This window comes from Lepidochelys kempii, chromosome 3 (assembly GCF_965140265.1).
Source record: "Lepidochelys kempii isolate rLepKem1 chromosome 3, rLepKem1.hap2, whole genome shotgun sequence".
Taxonomy (NCBI): domain Eukaryota; kingdom Metazoa; phylum Chordata; order Testudines; family Cheloniidae; genus Lepidochelys; species Lepidochelys kempii.
The window spans coordinates 9,868,241-9,890,464 of record NC_133258.1 but is presented as its reverse complement, the minus strand read 5'-3'; the positions used below and the strand labels follow the sequence as shown (position 1 = coordinate 9,890,464).

The 22,224-nt window shown below is 46.9% G+C and overlaps 1 protein-coding gene across 2 annotated transcripts in view; it reads left to right on the top strand.

Annotated features, from left to right (window-relative positions):
• Positions 1-22,224, top strand: part of FAM167A (family with sequence similarity 167 member A) — an 86,430-nt gene that overhangs the window by 20,354 nt on the left and 43,852 nt on the right. The window contains exon 3 of one of the 2 annotated variants that reach the window (XM_073335681.1): positions 7,457-7,729. The exons of the other annotated variant lie outside the window; for it this stretch is intronic. Within the exon in view, the coding sequence (XP_073191782.1) occupies positions 7,457-7,720 (264 nt within the window). The 3' untranslated portion in view covers positions 7,721-7,729. Of the gene's footprint in view, positions 1-7,456; positions 7,730-22,224 lie in introns of those variants that run through there. 2 annotated transcript variants of the gene reach the window in all.

The window sequence follows — 22,224 nt, the reverse complement described above, 5'->3', positions numbered from 1 at the left end:
AGCCCCTCAGCTAGTGTACGTTATTAGTACAGCTCTGCTGAAGTCAATGGAGTTGCACCGATTGACACCAGTTGACCATCTGGCCTTTAAAGTCGGATAGAGTCTGGAATGCAAATTCCCTCCCAAGGCCCGTTTTGCAGCTGTAACTGCAAACTGTGCAGCTCAGCACACTACAAGCTTCTCGAGGGGTTGAACAGCTTTCAGTCCCAGCATGCTCGAGCCCTGGAAATTATTCCCATGTTTGATTTTTGTGCTAGGTGAACAGTTCTGACCAGCTCTGAGTATTCAAATCAGGTTAAAGGTCTTTTAATATCATAGAGTAAATCCCTAAATTCCCCGCTCAGTGAAAACCAGCAGTTAAGTCAATGGGAGTAAAGTCTTAAGGAGTGGGCCCGTAGAAAATAAGGCCTGGTCTACACTAGAGTTAGGTCAGCGCAAGGCAGCTTACGTCGATCTGCCTATGGAAATGTCTACACTTACATTTTGTTCCCACCGATGTAACTGTCCAGCAACACCAATTTAATAACTTCACCTCCACGAGCGGCGTAGAGGCAAGGTCAATGCAGTTGGGTCGACACAGTCTCAGTGTAGACACTGTGTTGCTTACGTCAACTGTTACTGGCTTTCAGGAGCCTTCCCACAATGCCCCACACTGACAGTACAATTGAAACAAGCGCTGCTGGTGAGGATGCTCACTGACACAAGGAGTAAAGTTTAGACATATACAAGCAATGTAATTACTGCGGCAGCTGTATGCTGACATAACTTAGGTTGACTTAATTTTGTAGTGTAGACATGGCCTAAGTAACATTGCAACATTGGCTTTTCTTGGTATTTACAAAGCAGAGTAAATTAATCAGTGTCCTGAGGGTGGAAGGCCCAACATCTGCCCTCACCACAGATTCAGGTTCTGCTCACAGATGTGGTTAGCTCTGACTGAAGTAATGGACTTTGACTCTTAATATTTAGTTGTTTTCAGGGATCGGCCAACAGGTTCAGACAGACGAAGGGAGCCAGGTCCTGTCCTGCAGTAAAGCTGGTTGGCGTGGAGGGTGTGGCAGCGTGGAAAAGAAAGTGGAAGAAAAAAAAGTGAAAATGTTGAAATGAAACCTTTTGATTTCATTGGAAATTGTTTTGCTTTGTTTTGCAATCCAAACGCTTTGGAAAATTTGAGACGAATTTGCGACATTTTTCGGACAACCCAAATCTGCATTTTTCGGCAACCTTAAGCTTAGTCCAAAAAAATTTTCACCCAGCTCTACTGTGAATATAGTTGGTGTGAATGGTCAGATTTACTAAGGTAGATCCAACTTCTAGTGAAGTCATTGAGAGTCTTCCCATTGACTTCAGTGGGCACTGGCTCAGGTCCTAATTAAAAAGGCAGTAATGGTATCTAAACCTTAGTGATCCTTGGTGTCTCCACTTCAGATCAATTTCTCATCCACATCAAAAGCTCTGTTACTCTGCAACAGGTTTCCAAATGGGCCTATTTTTATCCCAGCCTCTGCTCCCAAAATGAGCTAAATGGGCACTAAACTGAATTCAGAAGAAGAAGCTCGAGCAGGAACACTGTTGACGTGCACCTCATTGCAGATTGTGCTGGTGTTGTGGGGGGATGGGGAGGAGTCCTTTGGCTTTTCTCAGATTGGATTTACTGAGAGATGCCGGACTGGCAGCCCGGGCGAGCAAAGCTCTCTCTTTATGACAGCATGGACTGTTGCAATGCAACTTCCATCCGCTGCCCCACCAGTGTTTCTCAATTCCAACTCAGTCAGCCAGCTGCAGCCTGATTGGCCAGGACCATTCTCCTCCCACTGCCCTGATCTGCATTGCATTGCAACAGAGAGAGATGCTGGGAAATATCACCCTATGGCACACAGGAGTTCCCTGGAGCAGCTTTTCTGTGCTCTGCCCCGTCCTAACCTCCACTGAAGCGAGGGGCACAGGCTCTTAAATGATGGTCCAAGGGGCCCTTGCTGGTGGTGTGCAGAGAGCTGGCTGCTCCTATGGTGCTGGTTTCTTTTTGCTTTCCATCAGGTGTATGCCATGGAAAGAGGTGAAAAACAAATGAAATACTTTCCTAATATTACTGTCCCACAGAAGTACTGACTATCGTTAAAAGCAGAGAGGAAGGACAGTGCAGTGATTAGGACACTAACTTAGAATGTGGGACGCTGTAACAAGGAACTTAATCCGCTTTCAAAGCAGAGTACAGAACATGGATTGACTGGCCTGTTAGTACACTGTATTCCTTGTGTTGTATGGACACAAGTCATTGGAGTGCGCACTAACTAAAGTTAACGTGGACTCATTCCTGCCCCCAGCCCCTACCCTGTGTAGACAAGCTCAGACTCTCTGTGCTTCAGTTCCCCATCTGTACGCTGAGCTTATAGCACTTACATTAAGGATTGCAAAGTGCTCAGATACTACTGTAATGGAGACTTTATAAGTACCTTATCTAGATGGACAGGACTATTATGGGGTTGCACTGAGAGGGGAGTGATCTGCATGGATGGGAATGGAAAGAGAGGTAGGTCCATGGAACTCTCTATTATGATGTGCTCTCCACTGTAAATATCCGATAAAGGGCCTTCTGGGCTGGTGAGGGTGAGCAGGATGCATCCCTTTGGTTAGGAAGGAGGTACTGAGACTTCACTGCTGCGCCACATGAAAATGGAGGTTATATACCAATAGCTAAAAGAAAAGGAGGACTTGTGGCACCTTAGAGACTAACCAATTTATTTGAGCATGAGCTTTCGTGAGCTACAGCTCACTTCATCGGATGCATACCGTGGAAAATACAGAAGATGTTTTTATACACACAGACCATGAAAAAATGGGTGTTTACCACTACAAAAGGTTTTCTCTCCCCCTACCCCACTCTCCTGCTGGTAATAGCTTATCTAAAGAAATCACTCTCCTTAGCTCCAATAGCTAGGACACATACCTTCTGTTGTCTCAGAATGGGACAAAACCAATGGGGCATTTCTGCGTCCCTTGTTGAAAACTGAGCAAGTAGGAAAGAGGAGAGCAAATTCTCCTTAAAATGCGAATAAATCGACACTAAGGAATAATCCTGCATTGGCAGGGGCAGGAATCCAGGGCTCAGTCTTGCACTGTTGAAGTCAACGGGAGTTTTGACTTCAATAGAAGTAGGACCAGGCACTAGTTGTGCTAGCTGGTCTTTTCCGCCTCTAATTTCCAGATTTCCATGATAAAATAGGATCCACACCCCTCTGATTATATGACAGGGTTCAGTTGAGGTGTTCTGCTCTCCTGCCTTTTTAAATGTAAATGGATCTGTTCAAAACAGAAATCATATTGAAAGAGATTTCTTACCAGCCACTTCTGAACTGGATTCTAGAATATCCAATTGACTGTTCACCAATCATGCTGTCAGTTGTTTGTTCTTCACACAGCTGGGCTGTTTACCTGTGTATTTATGATTGGTTTCATTGTCCAGGTCAGATGAAGTTGAGCCACGTGTTACAGTTGTGTTGCTGGCCCAGCAGGGGAATGTTTAAATTGAAAAACAACTGTGGCCACTGACACGTAAACAGTAGCCATGTTCACTCTTTCCAGTAAGTTGTGTAGAACTCTGTCTACCTGACAGTGTCCCTTTATAGCGGAGGTCATTCATAATTGACAGTGCCTTCTGTCACACTTGGGTTAGGTGTTTCCATTACTGTCAACTAGGAACTAGAACAGCAGAACCACGGTTAGGATTTCTGGTTTCTGCCCCAAGCTCTGCTAACTTTCTGGGTGATCTTGGACAAATCACTTAACCTTCCTCTGCAGATCTGGTCCGGTCTCCCATCAGTGACAAGTGAACTGCCTAGATGGCTCAGAGATCAGCAATTCCAGTGTTGCTGCACCATGGTTTGCCCCTCTGTAAAATGGGAACAGCTCTAATACATACCCCCTCGCATTCATGGGGAGGGAGCGATCAGTTGGTCTCAGAGAGATTTGAGATCCTCCAGGGAAAGGTGCTCTGTAAGTGCGGAGGGCAGGGGGTCTGATTCTCAGAGCTACTGAGCACCCAGAACTGCAGTTGAAGTTCATGGGATCTGTGGGTGCTCAGCACCCCTGAAAATCGTCACATCAGGGAAGTGAGCTATATAGAGGCAGATTCACACTGCTGTAAATTGCCATAGTTCCATTGTGATGATGGTTATTTTAGACCGAACAAGCCTTTGGTGATGCCTGGTTTTCCTTTGTGTATCTCGAGCCAACTCCCCATGAGTGGAACATGGCCTCATGGATTCCACTCATAGCCCAGTCACCACAAATAGATGCCTCAAATGTGTAAACACCCCGAAGGAGTTGTTACCACACAAGATGTTCGTTAGTTGTCAAGAAGCAAAACTCTGAACGTCAGATCCCAATCAGAGATGGGCAGAGTCTCCAGCGTCATTGCTCCATTGTGCTGATAATCCTTTTGTCAGCCATCACAAAGCTTTGTTTCTTTTTCCTTTATGTATTGTCTGGAAGGAAAAAGGCAGCTCTTCTTAACGGAGCTCAGCCGAAAGAGAAGCAACTTCCCACCCAGCCCCTAACCCCACCCGCCACAGAAGCGAACAAAGCCGGAGGAGAGCTTTATCTCCCTGGGAAAATGTTGCTACCATCAGTCACTGCAGCTCCTGTTTCTGGTGCGTTGTCTCTCTCTCTTTGTGATTCAGCCTGTGGGGATGATAATGCTGCTTAGCACACTCAGAGCCCTTTGCATGCGGAGATCTCAAAGTGCAAGGTGTTGGAACTGGCAAAGAGAATGACAGTGACTTGCCCAGCACAGCTAAGAATAGTATTCATGGCTCGCCTTGTTAAAACCTCAGCTGTCGCCATGGGGTGGGCAAGAAGGGGAGAGGAAAGTCTGAGATTAGAGCTATGAGCACCATCTGCCATCTTGGTATTTTGGCTTGTGTGAAAACGTCAGGGTGCCTTAACAGCATATCAGCACCTCGTCAGAAAGGCCAGAGTGGGTTCCAAAAAAGGAAAAGCTAGTTTCATGAAAAAATTGGAACTGTCCAAGTGGCTTTCATGTCAAGGACCCCTCTTTTGTTATTTCAACATTTCTGTGACTTTTTTAAAGCATTTTTTTTTAGACTATTAACCGAAAACAGTAGCGAAAACTCAATCAAAATGGTTGTCGACATCCTTAATAAACAGAAACTTTCGGCAGCCATTTTGCCAGCCTCTTTGGTTAAAACAATAAGAACGCCTGCAGAAAAGTCAGAAAACTTCCCCCAGAAATGGAAACATTTCAACAACATCAATACTTTGTAAGGCTCCGTTTTGCTCGGGGGGTGGCGGTTGTGTGGGGAAGAGACAGGAATGACATCACAAATGCTGACAATGCTACAAGTAAGCTGCCTCTGAGCCTGGTGTAATTGCGTAACCGTGACTCAGTCCTCCCCCAGCCACTGAGATGAGGATCCAGGGTTTTCACCATGTTCTTAGGGCATTCGGGCACATTCTGCCAGGGCCTGGCAGGCTCTGCAGTAAGAGAAACCTGCCCCTGATTAATCCTAACTGTGTTTACATCAGCCCTGAGCGCACCCATCGAGCACAAGGCCTCACAGCACCCCAGGGAGGCAGAGGACTGACAGGAGGGGAAACTGAGGCCCAGAGTTGCTCAGCGACTTACCCAAGGTCCCACAAAATGGCAGGGATAGAACCAGGCCACACTCCCAGTCCCTGGTCCTGCAAGGCAGCGGTTCCATCCCCAGGCCTGCACTGAGACCATCCCTGGGCAAGGCACCAGGGTCTTTCCCCTGCAACATTGCCTGTGCAGAGACAGAGAGGAAGCATCTTGTGCTTCTCCTGCTCAGGGCCTGCCAGGGGCTAGTTCGACCCCTGATACAAGCTGGGGCAGCCCTCTAACTCATGGTCCTGTTGCAATGGCCCTGTGAGGACTTTTCAGAACTGAACTGGTGGGACATAGGACTGCCCTGGCCACTGTCCCTGCCACCCTCTATCGCCCCTTGTCTCTGTTCATGGGAGGAATGCATTGAGCCACATGAGCAGACTTTGTGCCCCCTGCCTCAGGGGCATTCCCCCAGGGTGCCCTCCAGCCCCTCTGCGGCAAAACCCTACACGGCAGGGATTAGCCTGATGCTCTGTGTCTGTTTCTGAGCAGCTCAGGAACAGATACAGGCTCAAACTGGAGGAAGCCCAGAGAAAGGCGACAAAAATCATAAAGGGGGTGGAGGAGCTGACTTATGGGAAAAGATTAAAAGAGCTGGATCAGTGTCAGAGTGTGGCTGAATGTGCTCTGGCTTGGCCAGAAAACCACCAAGGGCCTGATCCAAAACCTATTGACATCAATGGGAGTCTTCCCACTAACTCCAGTGGGATTGGGAGCAGGCCCCAGGTTGGAAAATGAAAGCCATCTACAAGTGTTTGAAGAGGGCAAGCCCCAGAAAGAGAGCGGGGTTGGTTAGGAGGTACCAGGTAGGAGAAGCAGACTGAAACTGATGAAAGCCTAGCCTCTGTTTGTCAGAGGGTGGAGATAGATGGCGGGAGAGAGATCACTTGATCATTACTTGTTAGGTTCACTCCTTCTGGGGCACCTGGTACTGGCCACTGTCGGTAGACAGGACACTGGGCTGGGTGGACCTTTGGTCTGACCCAGTGTGGCCGTTCGTATGTTCTTAAAGCAACATTTAGGAACTTTGGAATGGCCAGACTGGATCAGATGCAGGTTCCCTCTAGTCCAGTATCCTGTCTCCAGTAGTGGCCAGTACAAGACATTTCGAAGGAAGATGTAAGAACCCCACAACTGGCAGGTGTGACGCAATTTGCTCTCCACATTCAATCTCAGCCTGGTCTGCAATAGTCACAGGCTGGCCTAAGCCCCAGAGCCTGAGGTTTTTATTTCCCTTCCAAAGCTCTTTATTTTGTTGGTATTTACTAATCTAACGCTGGCTATTCTTATTCTCTGTATAATGTCCAATCCCTCTTCGAATCTTGCTAATCTTTTGGCCCACGATATCCAGTGGCAATGAGTTCCACAGCCTAATAATGTGTTGGGTGAAAGGGCATTTCCTTTTATGCTTTTTGAATCTGCCACCTTTCAAGGCTAGATATCAGGAAACAACTTCTAAGCAGTGAGATCTACTATAATGCAGAACAGCACCTCCCATGGGCAGCCCCATTGCAGGAGCCACTTAAAACCGGGTGGGACAAGCCCCTGGTGAATGTAATGCACCAGACCCTGAGCTGGTGTATATCAGCCTAACTCCATGGAATTAGGCTGATTTACGCCAGCAGGCGATCTGACCCAGGGCGGTGGGAACAATTCCCGGGGAATTCTTTCCCCATCTATAATTGCTGTTTCTCTTAAGTGCTGCTCGCTCGGAGATAAATCAAAGTGCCCTCAGCTAAAGGGAGAGGGAAGCTGGGTGAATCCCGAGTGCTGCGGTGACTGATTGCCCCACCCCCGGTCTCTGTGTTTCAGGCAGAAATGCGCCTGCAGGACCAGCAGCTGGCACGGCAGCTCATGCGCTTGCGAAGCGACATCAACAAGCTGAAGATCGAGCAGACCTGCCACCTGCACCGGTGCATGCTCAATGACGCCACCCACGAGCTGGAGGAGCGAGACGAGCTGGCCGACCTCTTCTGCGACTTCCCGCTCACGAGCTCCTTCAGCCTCTCCGCACCCCTCAAGCTCATCGGCGTCACCAAGATGAACATCAACTCCCGCCGGTTCTCGCTGTGCTAGAGCGGGGAGGGGGGCACGGGAGGGAGCGCCCCGGGGGGGGGAGGGCTGGGGGAGCGGAGGTGCAGGCAGAGGGATCCCTCCACTGAACTGCCAGATCCGAAGACTCAAGAGGATGCAGAGGGGAAGAGGTAAAATGCGGTGGATCCCACAGCTGCTCTTGCCTCCAGGTGGTGCCGGTAGATCTCAGCCCTGAGACAGTCTGGAGAAGCCTACAGACAAGCTGGGGTATTAGAACCATCAGGAACCAGGAAGAGCCTCTGAGGCTAACACCTGCAGTTTAGTCTGCTCCTTTGCAAGTGCAATCCCACCTCCTCCTCCTCATCGGTAAGTAACTGTAAAAGACAGTGGCAGTGCCAGAAGGATCAGCGAGGCAGCAGGAGGCCACTGGACCTCCCAGGTGCTTGGAAATCAAAGGGAAGGTTACAAGTACAGCCATGCACCAAAGCAAAACCCCTTTCATCCGCCTGGGGCCAGAAACCATGGCTCCTCTAAAAAACCAATGATACTCCTCTGTTTGGAAGGGCTGAAGGTTGCTATCTTGATTAGAAAGCTGATTTCCAATGGCAGCCGCGCTTCCAAGGGATGAGTTATAGTGGGTTTATGTCGTGCACAATCCCAAAAGAACGGCAGAGAAGCTGGGCTTGTCCTGATCTGTGCCTTCGCTGTGAATGGTAACTATGGACATCATACACATTTATACAGCGATTCAGGCTGGTCTGTGCCCTCTGGAGGATATGATCAGGGCTGCAAATGTTCTGGATCTCATTCTTAACTTGCTTTCTCTACAACAGCCGTATGAGGCGGCTCAGTTATCCCCCAAACAGACTAAGAAACATAGGGCAATAGACCCGCACTGTGATGGCCCACATCCCCATCCCACTGGCATCAGGTGGGACTCGGCCAACACTCCCCAGGATCAGCCTCCAGCGTGCCAGGCTAGCCGTATCCAAATAAAAGAAGGAAATGTAAAGAGGAAAACGGATATGTTTCCTAGTGACCACAGTAGTAAGAATTACTGTAAAATTACTACAAGAAAGAGAGCTATTGCCAAGTCTGCTGTTGATCTGTGGTGTGAACGTATGCTCAGCAACACAGAGAGTGACCATTTACTGCCAAACAGAGCCATCAGTCTATATTGTATCAGGATTGTTTCAAGGCTCTGCTTCCGTCCCTTCTAAGCCTTCACCGAACACAGATCTCTGGGGCAATGCCCTCCATTCTTCACAAGCGTAAAGGAACTTCTGTCCCTAACTTGCATTACTCATCATACCAGGCCAGCTGTGCTCTTCCCTACCTGCGAGATCAGCTTCACAAATCAGTTTCCCAAGCGTCGGCTTGGAGGAAGCTCTTCTGGTGAATGGCAGAGGGCTCAGACAGAGGCACCTGCACATCTTTGATCGCAAATTTTATATTGTGTATAAGCCCATCAGAATCCACAGGGACCTAGAAAGGAATGACAGGGCAGTGAAGTCTTTTCGGTTTAGTTTTTTCCTTCCCTTGAATGGTTTGGGCTTTAGTAGCTCCAGGGTGTCCATATCATTTAATCGGAAACGACAACAGCTTTCAGAGTGAGCAGTGGTTCAAGATTGTCACTGGAGGTCATTAACCAATTCTTATTGCAGTAAGGCATGCTAGTTAGCCACCTCTTATGCATGGGGTATTAATCTCCCAGAAACCGGTCAGGAGGTCTGTCATGGGTGCGTGACCACTGCTAACATTCAGTCTTGATTAAAGTATCGACAGTATCCTACAGTGCTGGTCCAGTACTGCAGTGTTCTGTAGCAATGGCTGATTATGACAGTAACAGTAATACCCAGCTCTTAACAGTGCTTTTGATGAGGAGATCTCAAAGCAATTTACAAAGGAGGTCAGTTTCGTTATCAATACCCAGAAAGGCACTGGAACAAATTATCAAACAATCATTAGTAAGCACCTAGAGGATAACAGTGTTATAAGGAATAACCAGCATGGATTTGTCAAGAACAAATCATGCCAAACCAACCTAATTTCATTCTTTGAGAGGCTTACTGGCCTGATTGATATGGGGGAAAGTGGTAGATGTGATATATCTTGACTTCAAAAGGCTTTTGACACAGTCCCATATGATATTCTCATAAGCAAACTAGGGAAATGCCATCTAGATGAAACTACTAGGGCAAGTGGGTTATCAATGGTTTGCTGGGGGATGTGTCTAGTGGGGTCCTGCAGGGGTCTGTCCTAGGTCTGGTACTATTAAATATTTTAATTAATGATTTGGATGATGGAGTGAAGATTACACTTGTAAAATTTGCAGGTGACACTAAACTGGGATGGATTACTAGCATTTTGAAGATTAGAATTCAAAATAACCTCGATAACTTAGAGAATTGGTCTGAAATCAACAAGAAGAAATTCAATAAAGACAAGTGTACAGTACTTCACTTAGAAAGGTAAAATCAAACGCACAACTACAAAATGGGGAATAACTGGCTAGGTCATAGTACTGCTGAAAAGGATCTGGGGGTTATAATGGATCACAAATTAAATATGAGCCAACAATGTGATGCAATTGCGAAAAAGGCTAATATCATTCTGAGGTGTATTAACAGGAGTGTCATAAGTAAGACCTGGGAGGTAGCTGTCCCACTCTACTCAGCACTGGTGAGGCCTCATCTGGAGTACTGTGTCCAGTTTTGGGTGCCGCACTTGTAGAAAGATGTGGACAAATTGGAAAGAATCTAGAGGAGAGCACCAAAAGCAATAAAAGAATGAGAAAACCTGACCTCTGATGAAAGGTTAAAAAAACCTGACATGTCTAGCCTTGAGAAGACTGAGAGAGGATTGATAATTTTAAAACACGTTAAAGGCTGTTATAAAGAGGACGGTGATCGGTTGGGCTCCAATGTCCACCAAGGGGAGGAGAAGAAGTAATGGGCTTCACTGCAACAAGGGGGATTTAGGTTAGATACGAGAAAAAACTTTCTAAATATAACTTATATAAGGAGAGTTAAGTAGTGGAATGGGTTACTACAGGAGGGTGTAGAATCCCTGTCCCTGGAGGTTTTTAAGAACAGGTTAGACAAACATCTGTCAGGGATCGTCTAGGTTTACTTAACCCTGCCTCAGCGAGGAGGGATGGATTAGATGTATGGCTGCCTGCGGTGCTCAAGAGCATGGGTACCTGCCTCAGGCCAGACTGTTAGTAACCAAGACACAAACTCCGGATTGGCTGTGAGTTCTACACTTAGATTTCATAGCCAATTACCATGGGTAAACTCCTCGGGCACCACAGCACCCTTAGCGCGGAGTCACAGGTAGTCCCATTGGGTATTCTGATCTGTCTCACCAACCAGGTGAGCATACCTTTGTGATAGATGGTCCCTTACACCAAGAAGCACAGCAATATTCAGGTTACTCTCAGTCCCAACGGACCAGTCACTTACCCCAGGTCACTTGCACCCTAGCTCTCACACCAAAGACAATGCTTGTAGCCAATCCTATAACAAACTAACTAAAGATTAATTAAATAGGAAAAGGAAACCAGAGAGTTATTTACAAGGTTAAAGCAAGTAAACATAGATACACAAATGAGTTACAATCTTAAATTGCAAAAGGTAATAGGAGCTTCTATAATCGGCAAGCTCTGTATGTCTTTTAGGGCTAACCCAGGCTAAGCAACTGGGGATCTCTCACTTATCCCTAGAAACACTGTGCCCCCCAGAGTCCAAGCAGCATAGAAATACTAAATTCCTTTGGTTTGTGGTTTTCATCCCCCTACTGCCATGTACTCTGAGTTGCAAACTCAGGTGATGGGAGGAATCCACTTGCATGACTCATCTTCACATGGAGGACAGCAGGACAAAGAAGTCTTTTGTCCTCCTGTTGACTGCATGTAGGGAAATTCCAGTTGCACTGTCCTACAGTGATGCATCTGGTATCGATGGTCCTTGCCTTCTGGGAAGGATGTAACACCTTCTGCTGAAGATCAGCCCTTCATGCCAATTAATGTCTTTCCTGTCTGATAATTTACATAGTCATTTTCACAGGGACTCATAATACAACTGTTTTCAGTGGTTCTCAACCTATTTACCATTGTGGGCAGCATATGTGGCCCACAATGTGTTATGTGGGCCCATCCAATGTTCCCTGTATGGCCCTGAGGATGTCACATGGTCCGCAGCTGTGTGCTGATTGGGCCGCAGGTTGAGAACCACTAGATATTACCTTACAACATAGGATACAGAGGTTATATGTGAGATTAATGCATGCATTGACTCACAAGCATTCAATAAAGTCTAAACACATTCTTACCATTCTAATACTTATTTTAATACTTTCAACAGACTGATTCTAGCTATGTATTTGCCAGCATTCAGCTGAGATGTGGGGGCCTTGGCATAGAGCTGGCACCTGGTATGCCAGTGTTGCAATGACTTCTTGAGGTCCCTTCCAGCCCTACAGTTCTATAATTATCCCTATTTTACAGATGGGGAAACTGAGGCACTGAGTGGTCCAATGACTTGCCCTCGGTCACCCAGCAGGCTAATAGCAGAGCTGGATTAGAACGCAGGGCTCCTGAGTGCTAGCGTGATATGCTATTCACTAGGCAACACTGTGCCTAGCAATACTCTATGGTTTTGGACCACTACCGTAGCATACTTGGAGTACATTGTGTAACCGTTACACTGGTGAGCACTTACTCATGTATATCGTCCCTTTAAATTCAATAGACAGCTGTGCATGTGCTAACCAATATGAGTCAGGACCTTGATTTTTTTAACACAGGGATGGGAGTAGAATTGATCAAAAGACCAATTATTGTATTTTTGCAGGAAATTTTGAAAAATGCTTATTTTCCAAAAAATCCTGTAGAATTGTTTTTTTTTTCAATGAAAAACCAAAAATGAAATATTGTTGGCTTTCAGAAATATTTGCAGTCAAATTTTTTACCAAAAGACAAAAAAGGTACTTAAAAACATTTTTTTTTTTACCAAAACGCAGAAAATGTCAACCAAAAATGAATGTTTTCATTTGGATCTAAAAGCGAGTTTGCGCTGAAAAAATGCTTTGATGAAAAAAATCCAATCAGTTTCAGGAAGGAGGTAGGTGCATCCGACTAACAGAAGGAATGGGACATGATGGTTATTACATAACTAAAGACAGCCAGATTGGATTTATCACAATGGACAGTCTTTTAGGACGGGAATAGATGGATCTCATTTCTGAGCCATCAAGGACTCACTCAGTCACTGTGAAAAGTTAGTGTAAGTATAATAATAATCAGATCAGGGTAGCTGGGGTGAGACATTTCAAAGATGGGGGTTTAAGAAATGAATCGTATTTATTAGAGATGGAATGCTCAGAATTGCCAGCTGTTAGTCAAAATGCACATTTTTGTAAAATAAAAAATGATGTCAAGCTTGCTTCCTGCCCCTGATCGCTCACTGGCTGGTGTAGCACGTTACTCAACAGCTACACCTCCAGCCGGGGGGATATGGATAGGCTCTGAAGGATCCTCAGCCATCTCAATGCAAGTATGACGATCCTCCAGCTTCTGTCATCAGCAAGAACCAAACCTGTGACTTTCAGCACTGAGCTCTACCAGTTGAGCAACAGAAGTGTGTCCATCAGCAAGTAGCACTAATAGGCTGCTATTCTTTGTGGGGACCAGGCACTAACGAGGGATGCAACACACAAGCACTGTGCAAGGACTTCAGTGTAATCTGTTGGTTTGTCTAGATTTGTACACCGTGCACATCATCATACTAGCCAAGAGCCTTCACCAGCAGCTGCCTGCCTTGTGGACTTGAACACGGAGGCTATAAACAGGGTGAAAATGAAGGGGTGGGTTTTGTGTGGGTGGGAAGCAGCTGTAAAGGAAACAAGACAAAATCAGTCACCGTTTGTTGTTGTTACTCACCAGCGAAAGAATAGTGGGTCCAGACACTTAACAGAACAGCTGTCTATAGCAACAACAACAACATTTACATAGCTGGTGGGGGTAGGGGAATGGGATTTTGCAGACAAAGGGCCAGATCCTTCACTGGTGTGAAACACTGCAGCTTCCTTGAAGGAAGGTAGGATGGTCCAGTGGTTGGGTGCTAGGCTGGGCCTTAGGAAACCTGGGGTCAACTCCCTGCTCCACCACAGATTTCCTGTATGGCCTGGGGCAAGTCTCCGTGCCTCAGTTCCCCATCTGTACAATGGGCATAGCAGCACTTCGCTGCCTCACAGGGCTGTTGTAAGTAGAAATGCATTAAAAGATTGCGAGGTGCAATGGGTACCTATAAGTGCCTAAGGTAAATAGATGGCTTTATGCCAGCTGAGGATCTGGCCCAAATAATCATCTGCAGAGTTGACCGGTGCCTTTTTTGTTCTGAGAAGAAGGAAGTGTCTCAGTTCCTTGACTTGAAGTAGTCACACTCCATGGACAGTTGTGCCACATGTGTATGATATGGACTGCAATAGTCCTGTGGTAGCAGCTTCTGTAAAGCAAACCAATGCCAGACTTGGGTTAAAAAAACCACACAGCCATGTGCAGCTCCCTGGGTGTCACATCACACCCCACAGTCAGAATCCAGACCAAGTGCAACAAATGGTTCATGGCTCTTTCAAGCCAGCTGGCTGTGGTTTCAAATGGCTTTGCTGCAAAAGCAGCTGAAATGCAGTGGGTCCCTGCTAAGTTTTGCTCTGAGGTTTCTGAGTTTGTTCAAACCCGAAGTGCGCTGTGAAACTCAGGGAGAGTGAATCCACATGCACAAAACCCGTCACAAATCTTCACACATGGCCCCGTGAACAAAAAACAGCCTTAGCACCTGCAGCAGGGTCTAATCCTGTTGATCTCTCACTGAAGGCAATGGCAAAACTCCTATAGGAGCAGGACTGGCCCATGACGGGACTGCTACATTTGCTGGTGTGGCTCCAGCCCCAGAGGCCTGCAGACTTAGTACAACATCTGTAAAGGGTTTCTTTGTTTTTTTCCTAAGGGAAGCATCTAATTCTTAACTTTGTGGCAATACAAAGTGCTATTTACATGAGCAATGAGTGATTTGTATTTTCATGGTTTCCGCTATTGTTTCTATATTACTGCTATGACAAGTGAACTGAAATAAAAAGATCATGACAAAAAGACAGTGTATGGATCTCATTTAAACAGAAAAAGCCAGGAAATTGAGAGTTAAAACTGTTACTCCCTTGCTGAAGCTATACATGGCATCCCCTAAGGCATGTCAGGCATCAAGCCATGCTACTTCTATTGTTGTCTGAATAATAACAGACCCAAACACTGAGTATCCTCCTCACTATTGGGTTTTTGGCTCACAGAGAGAAGCTGTACACTCAATGGGTTTTATTTTAGATAAGGGAAAACATAATGAAAGAAAAGAACCAAAGTGAAGTCTGCTTGAGAGAGCACAGTGTATGTTTCTCCCCTCTGTAACATGCTATATTGGAGGAGAGCACAAAATGCCAGCCGCTTCCAGCCGATTCCTTGGATTGTAAAGGTGCAGTACATAGAAAACAAACCCATGCACCATTTCCCTGGCTGCATGTATCACGCCTGCCACCATCAGTGAACTTCCAGAAAAGCTGATTTCTCTTTGGAGCAGCACGCAAAGTGTAAAGGCCTGTCTGTCCAGCCCAAAACCTATGCACTGGCCCAGGCATAGGGTCCACCTGGGTCTTAGTGTCCACCCTTCCGCCTCTTCCTATCCCTGTTCTGACCCTTCCTACAGGCTCCCACCGCAGCTGGCTGCTGTAGCCTGGTGAGTCTTCCTCTGCAGGGGATCTAGTACTTAAAAGTGAAAAAGCCTCCAGCCTGCCAGACCTATTAGCACAACACTGAACATGTTAAAGAGCCATTCAAGTGGTAATCACAAAAAGAAAAGGAGTACTTGTGGCATCTTAGAGACTAACAAATTTATTTGAGAATATTTATTTCATCCGATGAAGTGAGCTGTAGCTCATGAAAGCTTATGCTCAAATAAATTTGTTAGTCTCTAAGGTGCCACAAGTCCTCCTTTTCTTCAAGTGGTAATGAAGCCATTTAACAGGCATTTGCCAGCCCCCAGGTATATACTGTCAGTTTCTGAATTTACTGACAAAAAAAGTTGTGCATGACTGTAATATTTAATCAGAACATGTCAGTCTACAGGACCTTAGTTTCAAATTTGCTTTAGAAATATTTCATTAGTGTGTTGTTGAAGATTATAAAATCACATCTCTAAAAAATCCTTGCATAGATTTTTAGATGCACAATCTGAAAATTCATCTTTAGCCTTAAATGCTTGGATCTTTGGACATATAGTTTTTTAAATAAATCCTTCAAAAGACCACCCTTATCTAAAATACACATGCGAGCCCGGGCTGCCGTCGGACATAGGGGCACCAGTTTAATAATACAGCATAGGGCCCCATAAATCCTAAGGATGGCCCTGCCCCACACTATTCTGTCTGAATAGTCCTGAGCCTATTAAAAGGAAAACATATTGCAAAGGAGTCTTCCATTAGGAGCACTGCTGTATACCCAGAGGTAATTGCTATTAATAATGCTTAGCACAGATTTACAAAGATCAGCTAATTGATCTTTGCGACCCCTTTGCAAAGCAGGTAAATACCATGATCCTCCTTTGGCAGATATGGGAAATGAACTACAGAAAGGCTAAGCGATTGGCCCCAGGTTCCACAGCTAGTCAGCCACATGGCCAGACTTTGTGTGCCAGCATCCCTGGCCTCGATTTTCAGAAGTGATTTGGGTGTCTCGGTTTCAGAGCGCTCAAGTGGAGATGAAATCGAGCCGTCACTGGGCCTGCTTGGATCTGGTTTGTAGATTAGGGCCGGTGTGGAGTAAGGTGTGAGTCGCAAACCCCATTTGGGGGTTGGACTAGATGACCTTCTGGGGTCCCTTCCAACCCTGATATTCTATGATTTCAGACATGGATCTGGAGCTGAGGCTATGAGCCGACATGTATCAAAAACAACTAGTGATTTTGGGGGCCCAAGTTGAGACACTTTAGAGTCCGGAGCCCCCACCCTTCCAAAATCAGGGTCTCATGTTGCACACCCCAAATCACCAGTCACTTTTGTAGCACTGGAACCCTGCCTACCAACCCTGTTCTCAGAACACTATGCAGCGCTGCCTTGCATGTGGGTACTTGTGTGGTTAGTAGTTCACTTGGGGCCAAATCTGCACAGGCTGACTGGGCAGCAGGGAGCCCAAATGCCCGTCTGCCCACACAAAGGGCTGTTTGCAGGCACAGAAGTTGTCTGCAGCCACACTGGAGCCCACAGTCCATCAGAGCGGAGGGCTGGCTGGTCGGCCCTGGTTGCTAATGCTTTTGTGTTGCTCTAGCAAAAGCCCAACTAGGCCTCAACCTGGCCTGAAGCCGATCGCTTCCTTTCCTCCTCCTGCAAAGAGCTGACTGGTTCAGCACTTGTGGCCAAATGGGTGAAGAATTAAGATTCCCCCTGAGATTTCCCCACTGTGACAAGGCATAAAAGCCAGGGGCAGGGGTGGGAGGCGCTAACTCCAGATTTGGACTTTAGAGGAAGGTCAATGAGTCAAGATCCTGAAGGTGGAGCTCGAGAAAGACTAGCAAAAGGGGCTTCGTTTAGGCCTTTCGGTCTTCTGGGCCTGCAGTCCGAGAGCAGTTTATCTCTCCGTGCTGCAAGGCCCTGAGCAATTTCTGGCGGTGCTCAGCACCCTAGCTCCCATAGACGTCCAGGGGAGTTGTGAAGAGAGTTGCCAACTTGGTCATATTTAAAAACTGGACACTCCAGCAGGAGTGCTGGAACCTCCCCTGCCCCGCCTCTTCCCCGCAAAGCCCTGCCCCTGCCCCACCTCTTCCCCTGAGCCCCTGCCCCTGCCCCTGCCCCTGCCCTGCCTCTTTCCCTGAGGCTCCACCCCAATCCACTCCTCTTCCTTCCCTGCCGCCAGGGTCAGGAGGGACTTGCCTATGGAGCTGGCACTGGGAGCTGCAGCCACCCGACCACGGTAGGAGGTGGCCCCAGCTGAGTAGGGCCTGGAGAGGATGATGACCCGGTGCCTCCCTGCCTCCCCTGCTTGCAGTAACTGGGTCTTGGGTGTCCTGTCAGTAGATCTGACTTTCTGGTCAAAAACCAGGCACCGGACCACCCTAGTTTTGTGAGCGATCAGTCCCTCCAGGCCCTTCTCAGGAGCGTGCAGGATCGGGCCCCATAGCATTTCCATTGCCTGGCTCCTGCCTTCCCTCCTCAGGGCCTGGGGCTGGCAATTGGCCGCAGTTAAACTCAGCCACGTTCCCCTGTGACTGGGTTCCTTGGCAATCTGGGCCTGACATCACTGTAGTTTCTCTGCCAGGCACAGGGTGACTAGCTGAGGAATAACAATGACTAATAAATAACTCTGCATATTTCTAGTGCACCCTTCCCAACAAGCCTGGGGGCAGCTCACAATCCAAAACACGATCCAACCGCGCCAGCCAAAAAACCAATGAGACCTTCTCCAGGTTCCATTTGAGCCTCCTCCCAAATGAGAACAGTGGGCAGAGTCCAGAATCAACTGGGGTAAAGCTAAAAAAACAGCACCTTAGAGACTAACAAATTTATTTGAGCATAAGCTTTTGTGAGCTACAGCTCACTTCATCGGATGCATAGAATGGAACATATAGTAAGAAGATATTTATACATACAGAGAACATGAAAAGGTGGAAGTACCCATACCAACTGTGAGAGGCTAATTAATAAAGAAGAGCTATTATCAGCAGGGGAAAAAAAACTTTTGAAGTGATAATCAAGATGGCCCATTTCGGACAGTTGGTACGAAGGTGTGAGGATACTTAACATGCGGACATAGATTCAATTAGTGTAATGACCCAGCCATTCCCAGGCTCTGTTCAAACCTAAGTTAATGGGATCTAGTTTGCATATTAATTCAAGCTCAGCAGCTTCTCGTTGGAGTCTGTTTTTGAAGCTTTTCTGTTGCAAAATTGCCACCTTTAAGTTTGTTACTAAGTGGTCAGAGAGGTTGAAGTGTTCTCTGACTGGTTTTTGAATGTTCTGATTCCTGATGTCAGATTTGTGTCCGTTTATTCTTTTGCATAGAGACTGTCCAGTTTGGCCAATGTACATGGCAGAGGGGCATTGCTGGCACATGATGGCATATATCACATTGATAGATGTGCAGGTGAACGAGCCCCTGATGGCGTGGCTGATGTGGTTGGATCCTATGATGGTGTCACTTGAATAGATATGTGGACAGAGTTGGCATAGGGCTTTGTTTCAAGGATAGGTTCTTGGGGAGCCCCTTCCCCCCAATCCCTGCTCACTCTGAGCCAGCAGTCCTCAGACTTGAAGACCTAGGGTCCCACCCCTATGGCTCAGGAGCACTTGCTGTTGTAATTCTAATCAGTACAGCTACATTGGATTGAGACACTACCCACTGGAGCAAAGGAACCATTTGCAGAAACGCCTCAGGGATGCAGGCACATATGTCCCATTTTCAAAACGGGTTCAGCCACTGGGGCCCCGAGCCTCACAGGTATTTAGATGCTTAACTCTCATGGGAGTTGGGCACCTAAGACCCTTTCAGGATCTAGGTCCTAAATCCTCATCAGACTTAGGGTATGTCTACACAGACTGAAAATAGTCAGTTAGACGTTCACACTCGGGCTTTGAAGCCTGGCAAGCGGGGTGGGTCTCGGAGCCTGCGCTCCAGCCCAAGCGTGAACATCCACACAGGTATTTTTAGCACCGTAGCAAGAGCCCTACAAGCCTGAGTCTGTGGACCCGGGATCTGAAACTCACTGCCGTGGGGCTTTTTCTGCAGTATAGATGTACCGTAGGCTCTCAAGTGCCTGAGTCATTTTTTAAAACGTCGTTTAGGCTCCTAAACCATTTAGGGGCTTTTGAAAATTTTATACCTATTCTAACAAATAAAAAGGGTCAAATTTTTGGTGACAATTTCATGCCATTTTTCAGCCAGCTCTATTTTAAACCAGCCACTTACCACCTGCTCAAAGCTCCCATGCTACCAGTGGTACCTGGATGGAGGCTGGATCACTTTAAGGGAGCTGTGTTGTTTGGACTTCTGAGTAACCAGTAAGGTAATAAAGAAGCTGTTTTATGCTGGTTTGGTAAATCTAAGTATTGGAATATCCACCAGCTTTTGGGGGATTGTCTGTCCCATTCTTTGCAGTTCACCCTAATTGACTGACCACAGCTGGCCCCCACTGGGAGCCCGGTCACAGCAAGACTCTCAGCCAAGGACTTCTACCTATTATATTCCTGACTGGTGGTGTCCTTGCACTCTGCGTTCTCACAACCAGCAGGAGGCCTATGTCACAGAATTCCTCACCCGCTGTCACCTTGCACCCTGATAAGGCTCAATACCCCCTGTGCTAACATTGCTGGGGACAGAGAACCTGACAAAGTACCTGATCTTTTCAGAATCCTAGAGGAGATGGAAAGAGCACTCCTATCTCTTAGCACAGGCTGCCTCTGTCTCTTGCTCCCGACCCAGTTAGCTTGTTAGCCTATTACCAGCAGGACAGTGGGGTGGGAGGAGGTATTGTTTCATATTCTCTGTGTATATAAAGTCTGCTGCAGTTTCCACGGTATGCATCCGATGAAGTGAGCTGTAGCTCACGAAAGCTCATGCTCAAATAAATTGGTTAGTCTCTAAGGTGCCACAAGTCCTCCTTTTCTTTTTGCGAATACAGACTAACACGGCTGTTACTCTGAAACTTAGCTCATGTTGCTGTCGCTCCTTCTTGCAATGCCAGTGTCCTGTTCTAACCCCAATGTTGCCCTTGTGCCAAGCTGTAGCAGATGTTTGGGGCCTTCTTCCAGTGGAGAAGAAATCGGTGATATGGAGTCTAGGTATATTCTGTGTGTAATCTGTTTAATTTGCACATATAAACCACTCCTGGAACAGAGGTGGCCACAAACAACATGCAGGACAATCCCTTCTTGCAGGAATCTCAGCCCAGCATCAATGCATGGTTCCCAGAGAGACACTCTGGACAAGAATTGACTCTACCCAGACACAAGGCAGAGAGTAAGCAAACTTTCCTGCTGTTCACTCAGCTCCCATTCCAAAGGGCCACCACCTCTACGCAGACCCTTGCATAACAAAACAACAGCATGTGAGATGTCTACCCAAGATTGAACATTTGCTCGCATACTAAGAAAAATAATTTGGAAGATTATGTGTAACAGCACCACCCGGTGATATCTGCGGAACGGTGCTTTCAACTAAGAAAACATCTAGTGGGCCAGATTCACTGGTACAAGCCGGTTGCTTTACACCGATCTGATGATGCAAATCAGGTGTAAACCTAGCTCTACTTTGCATCACCAAAGCAGCCGGAGTGTAGAGATGCATTTAGCCCTAAATAGTGATAGAGGTTAATGATGATGCCTGCTGAGAGCTGATGTAGACAGCTGCACACATAAAGTATGCTTGTAACTGTGCCCACACTACTCACTGCCCAATGACGCATGCTGGCACAGGCTGGTTCTTGGTACCCACTGCTGGCTAGACTGCATATAGAAGCTTATGAATCTGCTCGTGCTTCTGAGCTATAGAACCTGCCCACTAGCTCAAACAGATGAGCCTGATGCTTCCAGATCAAGGTCCTATTCATTTCCCTGAGACCATCCATCCAATCCTGGACCAGGACCCATTGTGCTAGGTGCTGTACAAACACAGACCAAAAAGACAGTCTCTGCCCCAAAGAGATTACTGCTCTCTCTACAGTACAGATATAATTTCAGGGTCCTTTCACCTTTATGTGAGTAGGTTTGGCAGGATCTGGCAGCTGGGTAGGTCATTGGCATTCCTTGTATTGTCCCAGGGGATTATTACACAGTATGCACCGAGCAAGGATTTCAGAGCCCCCTTGTTGCATCCAAGGCATTGGTTTTCTTTATAATAAAATATGAGCACCCTAACTCGTTGGAAGAAAAAGAATTATTTACCAGGATGGGTCATTGGCACAGAGAAGGAAGAGCCTTGAATAGGTGGATCAGGATCCTAACTGAAATCAACGGGAACTTTATCATTGATTTAAGCAGGTACAGGATCAAGCCCCAGGTGCTGGGTCATGTAAATCCTTTCTACAGGCACAAAAATGAAAAGTTCCCTCCAGGCTCCCAGGGCAGCAGCAGACGCAGAGCCAGACAGCATTGCAGATGGGCAGCCATGCTCAGGGCTCTGTTGGGCAGGGAATGACCTTGATGCCCTCATTCTGGGAGCAGAACGCGGAATAATTCCTTCTCTTACGGAACCCGGCACGTCTAGGTCCCTAACTGGGCCAAGACAAAAGGAAAACAGCTGTTAGTGTGTGTGTTGGGGGGGGGGGGGATGGGACTGACTCTAAATTAAGGAAACAGCAGAGCTTTTTGGTAACGACCCACAACCAGGTTTTAGCTGCCCTTGGGAAACAAACCACATTCATACAGAGTATTCATCAATAGCCCAGCTCTCGCCAGCACGGTCATCACAAAGAGCTCAAACAGACCAAGGAAAATATCTCCTTCCACTAACA